Raw genomic sequence first — 19,391 nt, 5'->3', positions numbered from 1 at the left:
AAAGAGCTGATGCTTGCTTTCATGAAAGAAAAAATAATAATTCAGCACAATTTACTCCTGTGCCCATGGCAGATTATTTTAGAATGTTCATTGAGCAAATGACTTCTCAGGGATTACAGGCAATAAACACCCACCATATGTTTTTTTAACCTCTATACAGCTTTTTTTTTTTTTACCTTTGTATTTCCACAGAATGAAAGATTGGTTCCAGATAAAGCCAATTTCTTTGACAATTCATCGATTCCTCAAGAGTAGAAGAGAAGAGAGACAAGTTCTGATCCCACTTTTCCACAAGATCCTGTAAGATAAACACATGCATGGTCACAAAATAAGGTGTATAATATGGCTGCATTTATGTAACCATAAATAGTACATATTACATTAATGTTACATAAATGCACTCATATTATACACATTGCTTTCTAACTTTTTTGTGTTTTGTTTTTGTTTTTTTGGCTTTTTTACCTAACAGTGTCTTTTAGAGATGCTTTACATCAGTACTCACAGTTTTTTTTTTTTATTTAAAAACATTTTTTTTTTATTTTTTTTAAATTTTTTTTTTTTTTCAACGTTTATTATTTTTGGGACAGAGAGAGACAGAGCATGAACGGGGGAGGGGCAGAGAGAGAGGGAGACACAGAATCAGAAACAGGCTCCAGGCTCTGAGCCATCAGCCCAGAGCCTGACGCGGGGCTCGAACTCCCGGACCGCGAGATCGTGACCTGGCTGAAGTCGGACGCTTAACCGACTGCGCCACCCAGGCGCCCCAACATTTTTTTTTTAATGTTTATTTACTTTGAGAGAAACAGAGAGAGCGCATGAGCAGAGGAGGGGCAGAGAGAGAGGGAGAAAGTGAGAATCCCAAGCAGGCTCTGAGCTGTCAGTGCAGAGCCTGACGCGGGGCTCGAACTCACAAACCGTGAGATCATGACCCGAGCCGAAATCAAGAGTCGGGGGCTTAACCGACGGAGCCACCCTGGCACCCCGCATTCTTTTAATTAAATATAGTAAGCATTGTGTGGATATTACATCTTTCTCCAGCTAGTATATTTATTAAAGTAAGAGAAAAATGGTTAAAAACCAATTAGTACTAAAATGCTTACAAACCAGGAGACTGGCCCACCCCCTAACGTGGACTCATAAGAGGGACCCGCGCATAAGTCATTTACTTTTGCTGTGTATCTCCATGTTTCCTTCTAAATCCATTTTATATCTCAATACCTTTATTAAGGTATAACTGACTTCAGTAAATGGTGCATTTTTAAATCGCACAACTGAATGTTTTGACATGTGTGTTTTTTTTTAATATCAAAAATTTCATAGACTAGAAACACTCTGCATTCTTCCGATGGAAAGCATCTGATGAGTTTCACATTTTAAATGTTACCGTGAGCAAACATTACAGTCAGGTTGGCGAGTGAAGCTCCACTGAGTACAATGGCTTCTTGTTTACATTTCAAAGTTCTTTTATAGTTGACTTCTGGTTTTTAAAATTTATTTAAAACTAAATTCATTTAATTCATTTATGGTCATTGCAAAACTGAGACACAAAAAGGAAGAAAACGTAATTTAAAAAATTTCAAAATCCTAACACCCAGAGACAGCTCCTGATATTTCCTCCCATTTTTCTTTAGTTTATTATATTTTTAAAACTTGTAAAAGTAGCACATCATCTTCCTATGATGGAAATAGTACTAAGGTATATTGAGAAAAAGCTTATCATCTTCTCTTTCACACATTGCTGAGGTAACCATTATTAGTAGTTTGCTATCAATCATTTGGTGCTTTCCTCTACACTCAAACAAATATAGACAAAAGACAGATAACTTAAGATTTTTTAAAAAACATATATTGAATTGTACTATATGCATTATTCTACAATTGTATTTTTGATATTATAGTTACATTTAAATATGTTAATATACGTACCTGTGCATATATCTAAATCATTCTTTTTTTTAAATTTTTTTATTTTTTTAAATTTATATCCAAGTTAGTTAGCCTATCGTGCCACGATTTCAGGAGTAGATTCCTTAGTGCCACTCCCCCATTTAGCCCATCGCCCCTCCCCCAACCTCTCCCATAACCCTCAGTTTGTTCTCCATATTTATGAGTCTCTTCTGTTTTGTCCCCCTCCCTGTTTTTATTATTTTTGTTACATTCCCTTACATTCACCTGTTTTGTCTCTTAAAATCCTCATATAAAGGAAGCCATATGATTTTTGTCTTTCTTTAATTTCGCTTAGCATAATACCCTCCAGTTCCATCCACGTAGTTGCAAATGGCAAGATTTCATTCTTTTTGACTGCTGAGTAATACTCCATTGTGTGTGTGTGTGTGTGTGTGTGTGTGTGTATATACACCACATCTTTATCCATTCATCCATCGATGGCCATTTGGGCTCTTTCCACACTTTGGCTATTGTTGACAGTGCTGCTATAAACATGGGGATGCATGTGTCCCTTCGAAACAGCACACCTGTATCCCTTGGATAAATGCCTAGTAGTGCAATTGCTGGGTCGTAGGGTAGTTCTCTTTTCAGTTTTTTGAGGAACCTCCATACTGTTTTCTAGAGTGGCTGCACCAGCTTGCATTCCCACCAATGCAGAAGAGATCCTCTTTCTCCGCATCCTCACCAACATCTGTCGTTGCCCGAGTTGTTCATGTTAGCCATTCTGACAGGTGTGAGGTGGTACCTCGTTGTGGTTTTGATTTGTATTTCTCTGATGATGAGTGCTGTTGTGCATTTTTTCATGTGTCGGTTGGCCATCTGGATGTCTTCTTTGGAGAAGTGTCTATTCATGTCTTTTGCCCATTTCTTCACTGGATTATTTGGTTTTTGGGGGTTGAGTTTGTTAAGTAATTTATAGATTGTGGGTACTAACCCTTTATCTGATATGTCATTTGCAAATATCTTCTCCCATTCTGTCAGTTGCCTTTTAGTTTTGCTGGTTGTTTCTTTTGCCGAGCGGAAGAATTTATTTTGACGAGGTCCCAGTAGTTCACTTTTGCTTTTGTCTCCCTTGCCTCCGGAGACATGTTGAGTAGGAAGTTGCAGCGGTGACATGTGTTTCTAACTGTGAAGCAGTCACCTCACGATAAGGAACATACCCTGACCTTGGAAAGGTTTCCTGTGCCCTGCTGTGATTCCTCCCCCTACACCTGCCTATTCCCATCCCTAAACAAGCTCAGATTGACTTTCTGAAACTACACCCTAGTTTATGTTTTCTAGAATTTTATATAAATGAAACCATATGATAGGTATTCTTTCTGGTCTGACTTCTTTCACTCAGCATAATTATTTTGAGATTCGCTCATGTTGTTGCATAGATCAGTACTGCATTTCTTTTTCACTGCTGAGTAGTATTCCGTGGTATAGATATACGACAATGTGTGTATCATCCACCAAGCGTCCACCCAGGTTGCGTCTGTTTTTCACTAATACGAATAAAGCTGCCGTGAATATTCAGGTGGAAGTCTTTGTATGGACACAAAACTTCCTTCCTTTTGGGTAAATACCTAGGAGTGGAATGGCTGCATCACGTGGTGGGTCTATTTTTTAACTTTTAGAAACCTTTCAAGTGATTATAACATTTTACCTGTTACACGGCAGTGTACAAGAGTTCCCACCAACACTTGGGGTGATCAGTCTTTTTTGTTTTAGTCATTCCATAAGACGTGCAGTGGTGCCTCACTGGGAATCCAACTTTTCCCCAACGAGTAGTGAAGTTAACATCTTTTCACATGTTTATTTTCCCTCCAAATATTTTCTTTGGTGAAGTATCCACTTAAATCTTTTGCCCATTTCTGTTTTTTTTTTTTTGAGAGTTCTTTATATATTCTTGAAAGAAGTCCTTTACCAAACATAGGCTTTGCAAATATTTCATTCCAGTCCTGGCTTATATATATTTTTGCCCTAACAGTGTCTTTTGAGGAGCACAAATTTTTAATTTTGATGAAATCCAGTTGATAGATTTTTCCTTCTATTGATCAGTCTTTGGGTGTCACGCTGAAGAAAAGTGCCTAGCCTGAGGTCACAAAAATTTTCTGTTTTCTTCTCAAGGTTTCAAAAATTTCTTCTGATCTTTTAGGTTTATGATCTGCTTCTGAGTTAAAGTTTACATGTGCTACAAGATATGGCTTGAGGGGATGTTAAAAATTTGTTTTGCATGTAACTGTTGGCTTTGTCAGCACCATTTCTAAAAAGACTTCTTTCTGGAAATGTCTTTACACTTTTGTTGAAAATCAGGTGCCTGTGTGTGTGTATGCATGCATAATTTCCTTGTAATCGCTATTCTTTTTTTTAGGTTTATTTGATAGTGACACAGAGTGCAAGCAGAGGATGGACAGAGAGAGAGGGAGAGAGACTGAGACAGGCAGAGAGAGAGAGGGAGAAAGAGAATCCCAAGCGGGCTCCGCACTGTCAGTGCAGAGCCTGAGTGGGTCTTGAACCCACAAACCGTGAGATCATGACCTGGGCTGAAATCAAGTGTTGGATTCTTAACCGACTGAGCCCCCCCACCACCACCCCGGTGCTCCTGTAATCCCTATTCTGTTCCATTTGTCTGTCTTTATGCCAATACAAAGAACTGTTTTGATTAGCTTTACAAGAAGTCTTAATATCAGGTAGTGTTGATGGTCTAACTTTGTTCTTCTTTTTAAAACTTTAAAGTCACTCATCTTCTTTCCTGTAAAGTCTGATCTGCGGTCAATCCCCCCCAGTGTGCATTTCACCTTCTGACCTGCAGTCAATTCCCTCCCTCCCCCCCCCCCCCAGGGTGTGTATTTCACCTAAGGTATTGCAGTTTTTATCCACACAAGTGTGACTTTGGTCTCCACGTTTGTATCTGGTGTATATGGTCTTCCACAATCTACTTGTTTCACCGTCCTCGTCTCCAATTCAGACTGCTGCATCAGTTCAGGATCCATTTCCCTCAGTAAAGTTTTTTCATTATGAATTCCATTTTCTTACTTTTTAAAATGTCTGATAATTTTTGGTTGGATTCGAGACACGGTGATTTTATCATGTGGGTACTGGATACTTTTCCTATAAATATTCCTATAAATATTTTCCTATGAATATTCTTGAGCGTTGTTCCGAGTGCTGTTAAATTGCTTAGAACCGGTTTCATCATCACGGGTTTTGCTGTTAAGGTGTGTTAGAGCAGCGTTTAACATAAGGCTAACTGCTGTGCCCTTCAAGCGCTCCATCGACCGCTCACGGAATGCGGCTGGTGGACACGGGCACTGCTCCCGGCCCAGTGTGAGTGGTCCCCTCACCCTGACACGTGGTCATTTCCCGGGTGCCCGGGAGTTTCCTGGAGTTCACGTGCCAGCATCAGTACTTCCACGGGCCCTTGGAGCTGTGCCCCCCTGGTCCTGCAGCCTGCAGGCTCCGGCCGACTTTCAGCAGCACCTCCTCTTTCCAGGCTCTGGCCGGGTCACCCTGCTCACCCCCACGCAAGGCCTGCAAACTCAGGTGGGGGCCACCTCGGCTCTTCTCGTTTGTTTCCCCTCTCTGTGGGGTCCTGTCGTTCGATGCCTGATGTCGCGCCCTGGAAGCACAGTCCGTCTCTTTTCTTCTGTTCTGCTGTGGGTACTTCAGGCGGAAGGTGAATCTGGTCCCTCACCTGGAAGCGGAAGTCAGTGTGCACGCATGTGCGTGCACGCAGGTGTACGTGTATGTGCATGTGCAGGTGTGTGTGCGCGTGTGTGTGCACGCGGGTTCAGCTTGAGTACGCCCCATGTACCATTCACTACGTTCATTTTACTTTTTATTTATTTATTTTTAATTATTATGTTCATTTATTTTTGAGAGAGAGAGAGAGGCAGAGTGTGAGTAGGGGAAGGGCAGAGAGAGAGGGAGACACAGAATAGAATCCGAAGCAGGCTCCAGGCTCTGAGCTGTCAGCAAAGAGACCAACACGGGGCTCGAACTCACAAACCGTGAGGTCATGACCTGAGCTGAAGTTGGACGCCTAACCGACTGAGCCACCCAGGCGCCCCTTCATTTTACTTTTTAATGAAAGCACCGGGTGCTCTAAATCCTCTTTTTCACGGGGCTCTAAGCCAATTGTGACAAGGTTTGATTTAGAATTCTTTCAGCTTCTTCTAATTTTAAAATATTTTAGTACATTTCCTATATATTCTTATGGATGCTTTTAAATTCGTTTTTTGTGATAGTTTTGCTGCTGTTGTCTATTTTTTGTTGTTTCTCTGTTCATTTTTTATTTTAATGTCTGTGGTTGGAGAATATGGTTTATATGGTTTATCCCTTTTTTGCAATTTATTGAGTTTTTTTTCCCCCTCTAAGGTTCAATTAACTGACATCTTCCCTAAATGCTAGTGTGTTTGCAAATAATATGAACTCCATTTGATGGGTACACATTTCTCTCTGTCACACTACCTATAATCAATTATGGTACCTTTACTATTAAGGACGTTCATATTATTACATGCCTTGTTGACTTTCCTTAATTCTTTAAGTGATTCTTGGCCGTGTTAGCGGATGTGGGGCTGTGCAGAGAGGGACTATCAGGACCACTGAACCTGAGCTGACCCGATGTTTCAATTCCTAATCATGATGCGTTCTAGCAAACGGCAGGGACACACACAGGTGTGGACACACAGGACTCATCTTAAGAGCAACCGCACAGGAAACAGAAATGAAGCGACTGCGTCAGCAAGCAGAGTCTGCAGGCAGTGGAATTGGCGTGGGCCCCGCCAGAACCACGGATGTTTCCAGTAGCAGTGGCACTGCCGGTAAGTCCTGGCTTACGGGGTCCTATTTTTGTATGATTTAAACTTATTTTATTTGCCCAAACTGAAGTTTATGACAACTCTTCATGAACAGTTAATGTTTCCCAAAAAAGTTACTTCTACTATTCAAAATACTAAATAATCTCACTTCTATATGGGTATATACATGATTTACACAATTCAAAAGGTTGTGAAATGCACAAAATTAAAGTGACAAATAAAACTATAAACAATGACAGTATTTTCCCTTTGCCGTAATATTTACCTTAAAGGGCCCGAGAGAGGAAGACCCTTTAACTGTTGCCAGTGTGATCTGAGACTCTTCCAGCTGAGTGAGTATGTCGTCTATGGACGAAATGATCAGGACGGAGTACGTCTCGGAGTGATGCACAACCAAGTGTAACGGGGTCGTGTTCCAGAGATCAATAATCTTAAACAGCGTTTTCTCAAGAATAGCCTCCTTAGTGGCGGAGATTGAGATTTCATTTATTTCGTGTTGGTGCTGAAACATCTGAAATGAAACATCATTCTTTAATATTCAGCGGGTGAAGGATTCCTGATGCGCTTACGATGCGGGACTTCCGTGAGCGTGCCCCTCCCGGCCTGACCCTCAGGACAAGGCCCTTCCTAACCATTTCCCATTTCCCACTCTGAGCTCTCAGTGAAGTTTCTAGTCATCGTGTACTTCCTCTAATTGCAGCCCGCGAGAAGGTCAGTGGGCACCACCTTCGGTACCCGTGCAGATGGCCCTACCCCCTTCAGCTCTCCCTTCTCTGCACTAACGCCGACGGCCTCACCCCTCCGCGACACACTCTTACTTCTGACAGTAATTCTCGTCATACGACGATCTGAGAGAACGGAATCCGAAAGACCCAGCTTTCCCCGGCTTCCCTTCCCTTCCTTATCTCCATGAGGATAAGTGGCTCGAGCATACATTGGTGGATGGAGCATACGCGTAGGCCTTCTTTCCAGTCCCCACAGACAAGATCCTGATACGAGATCTCACAATCACTGCCACAGAGATACTGGGAGAGCTTTGCACTTCCACATCGGAGAATTAACTCACGGGCTAACTGCTCTTATCCCTCAAAGGATCTCCCGCTGGTCCCACATGTCATCTCCATGGGGTTGAAGAGTGATGCCTGAACCTGTGTTTTGGTAAAACACGACCAGTGTTCATCACCTACCAGAGACGGGCATCACGGTGATGAAATCAGCTGAATGCTTATGGCCTAAACAGAGAGTTTGAGAAGGACGCGTGCCTCTGGATGCAGATTATTCAGCCAAAGGCAGACAGGCAACCATAGGACCGCCAAGCTTCTGTGCCGAACAAAGAACCTTGTGCGTCACGCTGACATTCTGAAATTGCTAATAACCAACTCCAGACACTGAGAACGTGGAGGGCAAAATCTCAATGAAGTGTACGTATAGCCCTTTCAACGCCTTATGGTCTGAGTCTGGGACCTACTGACCAATGGTCAGATCTCCCAAATAACTTGGTAATATCTAAGAGGCTTCAGATGAGTCTTAGGCCCATCGTTGATTATCTGCCTCTGTGATAAAGCACACGGTTTCTAAAGTGAAAAAGATCAACCACCAAGTGACTGTGTTCGTTTTATGGAAACTATCGAGCTCTTCCTCTGAATTTACGTTGTGACACGTCACAGGTTTTTCCAGAGACTACATAACATGTTGGACAGAAACTGCTGTCATATAATGTCATCATTTATCCACCTGGTAGGACCACAAGTGGGCTCCTGTCACGGGCTGTCCTGAGCAGTCTTGCAGCATGACCGCCGTCCGTCTCTGGGTCAACCACGTGATACGCATCCTGTAGGAAATGAAGGCTGGGTCCCTGGGCCCAATCCTGTCCATCTAGGTACCCACGCTCTACTATGTAAGTTGGTGAACAGAAACAGGATGATCCAAATCTTCCAGGAACTCTTGGAGTTCGGTTAAGATGAGCAGCTGATGGCCTGCTCTCCCCTCTGACCACTGCAATGATCAACCTCGGGAAGAGAGGATTCCTCTGACTCCCGCCGACAGCGTTGCAGAGGCTGAAGACCTTGTTCACTTTCGTTCAGATGTTGCATTAACTGTCTTAATTTGGATCCTTCGAAAACTGCATGAGAATCCCTTTTTAAACTACCTATTCACATTAGAAATACAGGGATAGCGCGCTGGAACCCTTTCAGGTTCTGGAGCCACCAGCCCACCAGCTGATCCCCTCGAGGCCCGTCTGCCCTCACTTTTAGTGCTTGCTGCTAGACTGCCAAATGTCACCCTTTACGCGACTTGCCCAGGGATACTGACTCCCATAGCCCAAGACTTTGTAAAGGAAAATGTCATTGCAGTTGTGCTATGTTTCTGGAATGCTGTTTTGGATACACCTAGCCGATGGCGTTGACATATATGTTCTTAAATTATCTAGACATTTTGCTGAATTCACCGCTGGCACACAGATCAGTTAGGAGGCCTGGTGATGACCCAGGAGAGGGTAAGAGATTTAGACGGGATGAGGATAGAGAGAGCAAAAGAAGACTGAAAGGTTAGTTCATCACTTTCAGCCTAAGCCACTGGAAAACAATGGAGGCGCCATGTGCTGAGACGGGGAAGGGAAGGAAGAGTGGGGTCTGGGAGACGGAGAACGCTACCTGGGAAGTCTCTGAGACCCGTAAGTGCACCTACTAAATAGGGAAGCGGATATGTGAGTTCAGGGGGAAAACCAAGGTCAGGGCAAGACAGATGCAGTAATCTAATTTTAAAGATCACCTAAAGGTGTCTTTTAAACTTCTTCTTTTTAAATTCCTTAAACTATCCCCCCCCCCATTTCCTCATTTCAACAGACCATTTAGTAGAAAATTATGAAATTCTATTTTAAATGACAACAGAGGCTGTTAATCACGAAGCCTGAAATAAAAATGAAGCTTACTGTAAACTAGTTATGAAAACAGAAAAAGTTGTAACCATATAAATCACGGATTCTATTTTTATAACAAAACCTAGATGGCAAAGCACATCGCTCCTAATTGTGTATTTTAAGTATCGTATCAAGTTACCGGCACAGCCATCCCAACATGCTCTTCATTTGACGTGAAACGGAATACAGCAGCTTGATGTTTCTGTTCCTAGAAGGTGTGCTCTCTGTGAGAAGTAGCCCCGCTACAAAATAAAACACTAATCTCATCCGTCACACAGGCAAACCACTGCCGCTGCTCTCAAATCACCGGGATCACGGTGCCACGGAATGGCGTACCCCGTCCCTGCAGCTACACGTAGTTTCTGACCACCTGTCCCCTGCCAGCCTTACTCCCATTTGCACGGACGGTCGACCAACGCCTCCCTTTTCTAATTCCTATTCCTTGCAGATTTACTCACTTGCTTAAAAAATTGGCCTCTCTGGTATTTCAACCTATTTTTGTTTTCAAATAATTTTTGTTTACCTTGAGAGCTAGAAGATTCTCTACTGTGCAGTTCTTATCAAGAGAAACTGACTTTCCGATAATCTGGAGAGCATCCCAGTGCCTTGGCTTCAGACAGGGGTTTCCCAGAGCTATGATAGTAGGCAGCCCTTGTTTAAATTCTGTCACTGATTGCTTAAGATGGGTCACCAGGTCGTTTTTAGGTAAACCTGCAAATAACAACCAATCATACTTTTTAAACCAGAAAACAAGTTTGTTATTTAACAATTCTAGTTTTGCAGTTATTAGGCTGTACTAAAATAGTGAGTTTTATTAACATCACCCTCCCAGAGGAATCAACTGTGGATTAAAACGAAGACAACAGGGGCGGCCTGGGTGGCTCAGTCGGTTAAGCATCAACTTCGGCTCAGGTCATGATCCCACGGTTCGTGAGTTCGAGGCCCGCGTCGGGCTCTGCCCTGACAGCTCGGAGCCTGGAGCCTGCTTCGGATTCCGTGTCTCCCTCTCTCTCTGCCCCTCCCCCAGTCATGCTCTGTCTCTCTCAAGAATGAATAAACATTAAAAAAAAAAATTAAAAGAAAAAACAAAGAGGAACAGTTATCAGAACTGATGATTAAAACCCGAGACCAGCAAAGCCAAGTTTTCTTGGCAAATCTGACGCCAGGGCTGGCCAGCTACCACAAAGTTTCCCAGATTTTTACTGACTAGATATACAGACTAGTACACATATACACATTCAAAAGACTGTTACAGGTTTGGGGCTTTTACATTCTGCTCAGTAAGGAGGACCATCAAAGGGCGGGGGTCCCTCACTAGCGTTTTTTATGAAACATATGAACATATTTAACACTGCAACATAGGCATGTAGGTCAAAGTTCTGCCACAGACCAGGGCCAGTCTGTCCTCTGGCCCTGGAAAACCTTGCCAGATGGGACTCAAAACCTCTGCCGCTGAAGGTTCAAACCTCCTAAAAGAAAAAGACAGGAGACAGAGGCCTAGCCAAAGACGGGGACTCAGAAAACCCAAAAACTACACCTATATGCTTGAATATCCAATCTGTCCAGATGGGGCTTCTTTCATAAAGCCATGCTGAATGATAAAATGTTTCTAGAGACCTAAAGGAAAAGAGAATAGCTTTGGCTTCTCTAAGGCTACATTTTGGAAAAGAGCAAGATTTTTCTGGGAAACCGTGGACAAGAGAAGCAGTGTCTATTTGCTACTTCACACACCGTTCGCTGGGGCAGAGACGGGACAAGGCGCCGGGAGAGGACTCGCAGAATGAGCGTCACGTCCCAGAGTGACACTACGGATGACGTGTCCCCGGCTTTCCTCTTTTCTAAATGTTTCGTGATATTGTTATTATTTCTCGTAGAATTCAAACCCGAGCAAGGTCAAGTATTTTTCTGGCGAGGAGGCTGCAGTCTGCAGCGTCCTGAGGGTAAGGGAGGAGCATCAAGAGCGAAGGTGCTCCCTTGCCAGGGGGGTGAGACACTCGCCTTGCGGAGAGGACAGGTCTCACAGAATCGCTGGAACAGGAACATCAGTGTCGGCGAGATTTCAAATTTGAGGATTCGCAGAAGGGAAACCTCTCAAAGGGACTTTTTAGCTATTTCTCCCACTGGCCAAGGGAAGCTATGGGCGAAAACAGTGAGCATCTGGGTGAACCCTCCGCGTATGGGTGGGCCTCTGTCATCAAAGCCGCGATCGTGGTGAAGCGTCTGCGGTCTGGCCTAGGGAAATGGCTTCTAAAGAATACACAAAATTGTTATTACTCAAAACAAATTTTTCCCACCAAATTTTAATCTTTCTCGTCTTCAGGAAACGATTCTGACCCCTACGCTCCTGTGCTGCCTCTCCAGCCACTAATGGCCAGGCCTTGGGAACAGGCAAAGCAGTTAAGGTCAAGAACAGTGATCTTCCTGACCCAGCGGCCATGCGGTGTGCGTAATTCTAGGTGGGAAAGCTTGAAATAGATGCCGTTACCTTTCTCTAGCACGGAGATCACATGCATCCATCTTGAAACGTTTCTCTGCATGGATTCTGTGTCGACACTGTGGAGAGGTCTGTTCCTCCACTCCCTAAGGAGCGTTCTCCATTCCTCCTGTGCAGCCCACAGTGTCTTCCTCAAGGTCAGGTCATACTCGATGTCGGCGATCTCCGCACGGACGATCTGCGCGACGTCCTCCATGTTCAGGGAGTGCATGTGGGACTCGGCGTCGTCAAAGCAGTGCTGGAAGCTGGAGTAGGTTCTAGCTTTGTGAGCCAGACCCGCGGCTTCCTCCGTGAGTGTCTGCATCATCTCCATGGCACTGGCCACACCAGTCTCGGCACAGAGCAGAACAGGAGTTCTGATCTGAAACACGGCAGGAAGACATTCTAAGAGATCATAACGTTCAGGACCCCAACATGTTTTACTGACAGCAGGTTAGCATGTGACCTAAGCTTTAATAAACAATCATCATCTCCAAGGACTGTCCTTAATTTATAATTGTTTGTGTCTATCAGGAGGACTTTTAATTATTATTACCATCGTAGCAATAATTTGTCGTGTTCCTTCCCTCTCTGGGGCACTTCCCTCTCTGGGGCACTGTGGAACTTTAAGTAACACATTACCTTACTTACTAAATCCGGACAACAGTCCTGAGAGGAGTTAATATTTTTCACAATTTTTCAGGGAAGTTCTAGTTATCAATAATTGTCCCATCGTCAAATGGTAAGTGGCAGTTTCAGGGTATGGCTGACTCCTGAAGTCATTTCCTTTTTCTGATTCTGTTTAACTTTGTACAATTTTTTGTTTTAAGATGTTATTTTTTTAGGGGCACCCGGGTGGCTCAGTCAGTTGGGGATCCAACTTCGGCTCAGGTCATGATCTCACAGTTCGTGAGTTTGAGCCCCTCATTGGGCTCTGCGCTGACAGCTCAGAGCTTAGAGCCTGCTTCGGATTCTGTGTCCCCCTCTCTCTCTATCCCTTTCCACTCTCTCTCAAAAATACACATTACACAAAATTTAAAAAGATTTTATTATTTTTTTAAGTAATCTCTACACCCAATGCAGGGCCTGAACTCACGACCCAACTGAGAAGGCCAGGCACCCCGTAACTCTGTAACTTTGTACTATTTTCAGGGCGCTTGTCACACGCTGCCTTGTATTTGGGTTTGACTACCGCACATGAAATTGTGGGCATTTGCAACACTGACCTCCAAACAAAGATAGAAGTAAAGGCCTTCCCTGATTTATTACTTATTAAATTATCAGCTTCTCAAGATGAAGGACAGTTTCATCCACTTATTTCTGAACACCTCATGGACCCTTGTACAGAAAATGTAGAATGGAATTGCGTGTGACGTTGTGTTATATGCAGTGTGGTCACCCAGTAAACGTTGAGAACAATCGTAACGTAATATGCTGTATAAAACTACTAAACGGTATTGGTGATAATGGATAGAGCTTAATATGTACTCTGTAAGAGGGATGCCCGTGTCATGCGTATATAATAAAGTTTTCCTTAGGCGTCTCCCATACTTTTCCATTTGTGAACATTCATCTGTGTTTGTCAATGAGGAACCCCCGGGAGAGGCAGCTGGAGAAAGGGTCTTCCTGGCCCACAGGCGGTCAGTTTCCGCAGCCCCGTCTGCTGCCTTTTCCAATTGAGATCTTCACAGAGGGACCTCAGCCCTCAGGTACGTAAATCGTGTGAAACGTTACAGTTCAAGTCAGAGGCGGTAAGGAGGCCCCACCCCGTGTGTCTGGTGGAGACAGGTCGGTACCTGCTCAGCTCAGCTCTGCTCACTGGTGCACACGACCTGCAACACAGGCCCCGGTCTCGGTCGGGTGTCCCACCTTGCACACTTCAACAAATGCGAATTGTGTAAACCGGACACTTGTGTAAGGGCCTGTAACTTTCGAGTACTGTTTATTTACAATAAGTGCACAGGGGAAGGGACAGAGAAGGAGAGAGAGAATCGCAAGCGGGCTCCACACTGTCAGCCCAGAGCCCGATGCGGGGCTCCAACTCACGAGCCCGCAGATCAGGACCTGAGCCAAAGTTAAAGTCAGTCGCCCACCTGAGCCCCCAAGAGCCCCTCAGTCATATCTGAAAGACCGCAGGTGGGATGTGTGCACCAAGCACCTTCCTGCGTCTGCGTGAAACAGTACAGATCGCCCGTGTCGGTGGAGAAACGGAACAGGCATAATCTCACTGAATGACACTGTGCCCGAGGCACAGTCAGTATGGGACTCACAACTTGGGGTGGTGCTGAGGGCAGAGGGGTGCACACAAGCACGGTCTCTGGAGCCTGGCTCTGACTTGCTGTGTGACCTTCAGCAAGTTACTAGACCTCCTTAAATCTCTCTGTTATTTGCAGGCAGGTACAGGCGTAAAGCACGCAGCACACAGCATCTCTGACACTCGGGGAGGGTGTTTATCGCACGCTTTGCTCCTCTGAAGTGACTCAAGTTGTAGCGCTCGTTACCGCCGGCCTGGAATAAGGCCCAGAGAGACTTCCCGGGTCTAGCCCTTTGGGCCAGGGGCCTCCTGTGGCAGAACGATGAATCCTACAGAAAAAGTCACCACTGTGCTGTTGTTCGTGGTCTGCGTGCGTTCATCACCGAAGAATGTCAGTTCTTCGGTCAGTAAATGTCAGTACAGTAAATGTCAGTTACAGGTTCGTGAAAACAGACATGCAATTTTTCCTCCCATTGAGGTTCACAAGTCACCAACGTGCTGTCTGCGGAGTCTAGGTGAGGAATACTTGGGTTAAATTATTTACCTAAGATTCTGCAGGCAGCAAGTGCCGCTATGCTTATTAGGCCTACGGGAAACTAAGAACCAGCTGATTTCTGATGAAAAACACACACTGACCTTGGCCTTCAAGTTGCTGACGTCAACTCGCAGACCCGTGATGTGAGCTTCCAGATTGTCTCTGAATTTAGCAATAGCGGCGTCTTTATTCATCTCCCTTAACTTCATGGAGGTTTTTAGCTGCCCAAACTTGACAAGAAGAATTTTATAGATGGCAATTTGCTCTCCTGAAATCTGGACCTGGTAATACCTTACAACAGAATGCAGCTGAGCAACGACGGAGTGTTCTTTCTCTAACACAGACAATTTTGAGGAAATCCCCTCCAAAAAAGCAAAATGTTCCACAAATTCTTCAATTTCAGTGGGATCGCACTCCATCCTCCTCAGTGAGGTCTCCACAACCTGGATCATTAACACATCAATTGTCATTACAGAAGGATTGTTCACGGTTTTAGAAGACGGATTACTCTTTTAGCATCTGTCACTACCTTACAGAATTATAACTTCAAAGGAAAACGAAGACATCATCCAGACATTATTCTAGATAGTGTTTAAACACTGGAGCATGAACACGCTCAAATCCTTTCTATTGTTAATAGAGGGAACGTGAAGGTACCTGCATATAAAATAAACGCTAAGATATAAAGGAAGTAATATTGTGAATAATTCTGTCCCTAAGAAATGAACGCAACAACGATGGGAAGGGTGTGGCCACCACGTGGATAACGCGGAATTGCTACCACGTTTGGAGCGTGTACATTCCAGCTCTATATATACGTGATCCCGCTTTGCTCTGATCGCGTGTTGGTTCATTCGGTGTTGTCTTCTCCAGTTTATGCAGGAGGAAAGGAGGCTCAGAGGGATTCAATTTTGACCTCACTACAGGCAAAGGTGTAGTGAGTTACAGAGCTATGATTCACCCAAACATGATTCCATATCCTATTTTTATCCGTTATAAGTATTCATTATAATTATATGCATAACATCAATACTTCTCCTAAGTGTATTTATATCATTCCGTGAAATTTTCAAAATAATTGCATTTCTATACTCACATTACAATTTTTATTTTTATCTCCTATTTCCAGGCTCTTAATGAATACTCATGCGTGATTTTGGAAGCAATGTCATTTCCATTTTCAATTTCACAGGCTTGAATTAATTGACTGTATGTGTCTAATTTTTCAAGCACTATATTCTCTTTGATCGTCAAATAGATGTTCGTACAAAACACGCAATACAAAAAAGCTTTTAAAAGAGAAAATCCCTATTACGCCATCACTCAGAGGTCACCGCTGTTGTTAACCCACCAGCGGTTCACATGAACAGGCTTTACAGAGAGGCTTGTGTCTGAACCCCAGCTCCAGCACTTCCTAACTGTGTGACCCTGAGCAAGTAGCTTTACCTTAATAAACTTGGAGTCTTCATCTATAGTTTTGAGGATAAAACTTCCACATTTGATTGAAAATGTTCAAAACAAAAGACCGAGTAAACACAACTATCTTGACTTTACCCACAAATCCCATTTAAAGGCCAGAGAAAAGAAACATTTTAAAATGCAGATTTGTATCACAAAGAAAACAGATAATTCCAATTTTGCGCAAGAGAGGGCAGGAAAAGGTGAAATATACCTTAACTTCTTTTATATCACTAGTAGGACACGGATATCAAAGACCGATAAGGATGGTAAAAGAAAGTCACAGACAAATTTCACTTACGGGAATAGATGCAAAAGTCCTAAAAACAATGCCTGTAGGGGAGCCTGGGTGGCTCAGTCAGTTGAGTGTCCAACTTCAGCTCAGGCCATGATCTCACGGTTTGTGAGTTCAAGCCCTACGTTGGGCTGCAGCCTGGAGCCTGCTTCAGATTCTCTGTCTCCCTCTCTCTCTGCCCCTACCCCACTCGCGCTCGGTCTCCTTCTCCTTCAAAAGTAAATAAACATTAAAAAAATTTAAAAAAATATAAAGTTCGTGTATGTGCACGTGCATGCTGGCCGCTAAGGCAGTCTGGAGGCAAGAGCGACCTAAGAAAGTCAATTAATGTAACAACCACATTAAAGGCTTAAAGAAAAAACCCTGCATGATTATGTCAATAGATGCAGAATAAGCATTTGATAAAATTCATTTCTGATAAAAATTACTCGTGTCAGATTAGCAACTCTCATCCAGATAGGGGAACTGCCTTAACCACATCAAGGGAAGCTACCCGAAGCCTCAGGAAATAAATAATAAATAAAAACACACCAGGGAGCATGCAGAAGCCAGAGAGAGGATGAACAGAGAGAACTTTCAGAACAGGTTCCTAAACCAATTACAACTCAGAGAGTTTTCTGGAACAAAAAACCCTGATTCTTCCAGCCGCAGAGATGCGGTTTGTGGAGGCTCACGTGTGTCTTAGGGTTGTGTTCTGGAAGCGTTTGAGAGCTTTATGATTGGTACCTGATTTCACTTCTACAACCTCTCCAGGTGAGTGGCTAATATTATCCCCAACTTACAGATAAAGAAACTGAGGTAGGGTGAGAATAAGGATATAACTAAGGTCTTCCACATAGGAAATGGAAAGGCCAAGATTTTTTTTAAAAAATCAGGTGAAGCAAAATTTACATATAAAAGATGCTAACTGAACGTTAGGGTGAGTTTTAACACAGTTATGCACCTGTGTAGTTACCTCCATAATCAAAACATAGAAAGCTTTCACTGCCCTGAGACCCCTCGGGCCCCATCCCAATCTTCTCCTACCCGTGGCCTTACACAGCCACCTCTGGTTGCTGTGACCACGGGTAAACTCGGACTTGTCACGTGACATACACACGGAGCTGTCCAGCAGGCACTCCTTTGTGTCTGGCTTCTTTCGGTCAACGTATTTTTGAGATTCATCCAAATCGCACGTAGGGGGAGTTAAGCTCCTTTTCCCCAGTGAACGCTACGCCCACGCACGAACGTGCCGCCTTTTCTCTGCTCACGTCTTGCGGGGAATCTGGATTCACTACAGGCTGTGGTGTGGTACTTGTGGGCGAGGCTTCTGCGAGTATTTGAGTCAAAGTCTTTGTGTGGACTTGTTTTTATTCCTGTTCGGTAAACGAGGTGCCGTGGGACTGCCGGGTCCAGTGGTCGGTGAACACGTCCCCTTATAAGAAAGGGCCAGTTTTCCGAAGTGACTGCACCTGCTTCGTTCTCACCAACAACGACTGGAAGCTCTGGTCCCTCCACGTCCTCCTCAGCACGTGCTATTGTCGGTCTTTTCAATTGTAGCCGTTGAAACGGGAGCGCGGTGGGACCTCCCTGTGGATTTGACTTCCCTGAGGACGGCGACGCTGGGAACACTTGAATCTGGTGACTGTCTTCTTTTGGGAAGCCGCGTTTGTTACCGGCGGTGGCAAAATAGTGGTCACGATGGTGCCTGCTCTTGCTTGGGGCTGATCCCGTGCGCTAACCAAAGCCACAGCTTCGGGCGAACAGTAGGAAAACTTGGTATCGCGTGCTGTCTCTTCTGTTACTTTCAGTGAAACCCCGGGAGATGACCTCACGCCACACGAAGCTGGGCAGAGACTGAGGGAACCGCAGCTCTGGTAAGAAAATCTTCTGCCTTCTGCACAGAGTCGACTTGAGGATTCTTGAAGTCAAAGGCCGTAGAAGTTGAGACAGCTAACCGCTTCTGAGCTCTCAATGAAAGAGGCGGCTTCAGTGGTGGCCTTAGCAGGAGAGGTGACTAGAGCCCTGCCTTAACCGAGCACCCTCGCCGAAGGTGGGACGACAGGACTGGCAGAAAGCTCGCCGGCGGACTAGTAAGGGTGTAACTTCCTCCCAAGTCCATGTTCCAAACAGTGCCACACACAGAACCATAGTGTGCAGCACAGACAGCAGCTGAATATAAAAAGGTCTCAGGCTTAAAAATCACACCTGGACTTGTATGCAATTAACCAGAAGCAGATAGGGAAAAAGTATTTAAGGAAGAAAGTCCTGGGGCACCTGGGTGGCTCAGTCGGTTGAGCATCCGAGTTTGGCTCAGGTCATGATCTCATGGTTCATGAGTTCGAGCCCCGTGTCGGGCTCTGTGCTGACGGCTCAGAGCCTGGAGCCTGTTTCAGATTCTGTGTCTCCCTCTCTCTCTCTGCCCCTCCCCCACTTGCACTCTGTCTCTGTCTCAAAAATAAACAAACATTTAAAAAAAAAAAAAGAAAGTCCAAGCCTAATAGTCATCAGTGATGCTTCCTAAGGCCCACCCAGGTGTCCAAACTCATGCCCTTGCCGTAGTTGTTCAGTGCCCAGCAAGCACAACCTCACCAATGCCTGGCTCGGATGGGGCGGGTCACGCAGAATGATACACCCAGAGAGTCATCCTACAGGCACAAGCGGGCCCGCAGGGGACAAGAGACGGAGATTTCCCCCGAGATCTGAGAGGAAGGCTGCC

General features: G+C 44.5%; 1 protein-coding gene across 1 annotated transcript in view; it reads right to left on the bottom strand.

Moving 5' to 3' along the window:
• Positions 1 to 19,391, bottom strand: part of DNAH14 (dynein axonemal heavy chain 14) — a 327,779-nt gene that overhangs the window by 214,528 nt on the left and 93,860 nt on the right. The window contains exons 18-22 of the mRNA XM_043569070.1: positions 15,042 to 15,383; positions 12,164 to 12,533; positions 10,202 to 10,389; positions 7,024 to 7,269; positions 177 to 298 (exon numbers count right to left, since the gene is read on the bottom strand). Of these exons, the coding sequence (XP_043425005.1) occupies positions 177 to 298; positions 7,024 to 7,269; positions 10,202 to 10,389; positions 12,164 to 12,533; positions 15,042 to 15,383 (1,268 nt within the window). The remainder of the gene's footprint in view (positions 1 to 176; positions 299 to 7,023; positions 7,270 to 10,201; positions 10,390 to 12,163; positions 12,534 to 15,041; positions 15,384 to 19,391) is intronic.

The sequence above is a fragment of the Prionailurus bengalensis genome, chromosome E4, assembly GCF_016509475.1.
Source record: "Prionailurus bengalensis isolate Pbe53 chromosome E4, Fcat_Pben_1.1_paternal_pri, whole genome shotgun sequence".
NCBI classification, from domain to species: domain Eukaryota; kingdom Metazoa; phylum Chordata; class Mammalia; order Carnivora; family Felidae; genus Prionailurus; species Prionailurus bengalensis.
This window is presented reverse-complemented; position numbering and strand designations above follow the sequence as displayed.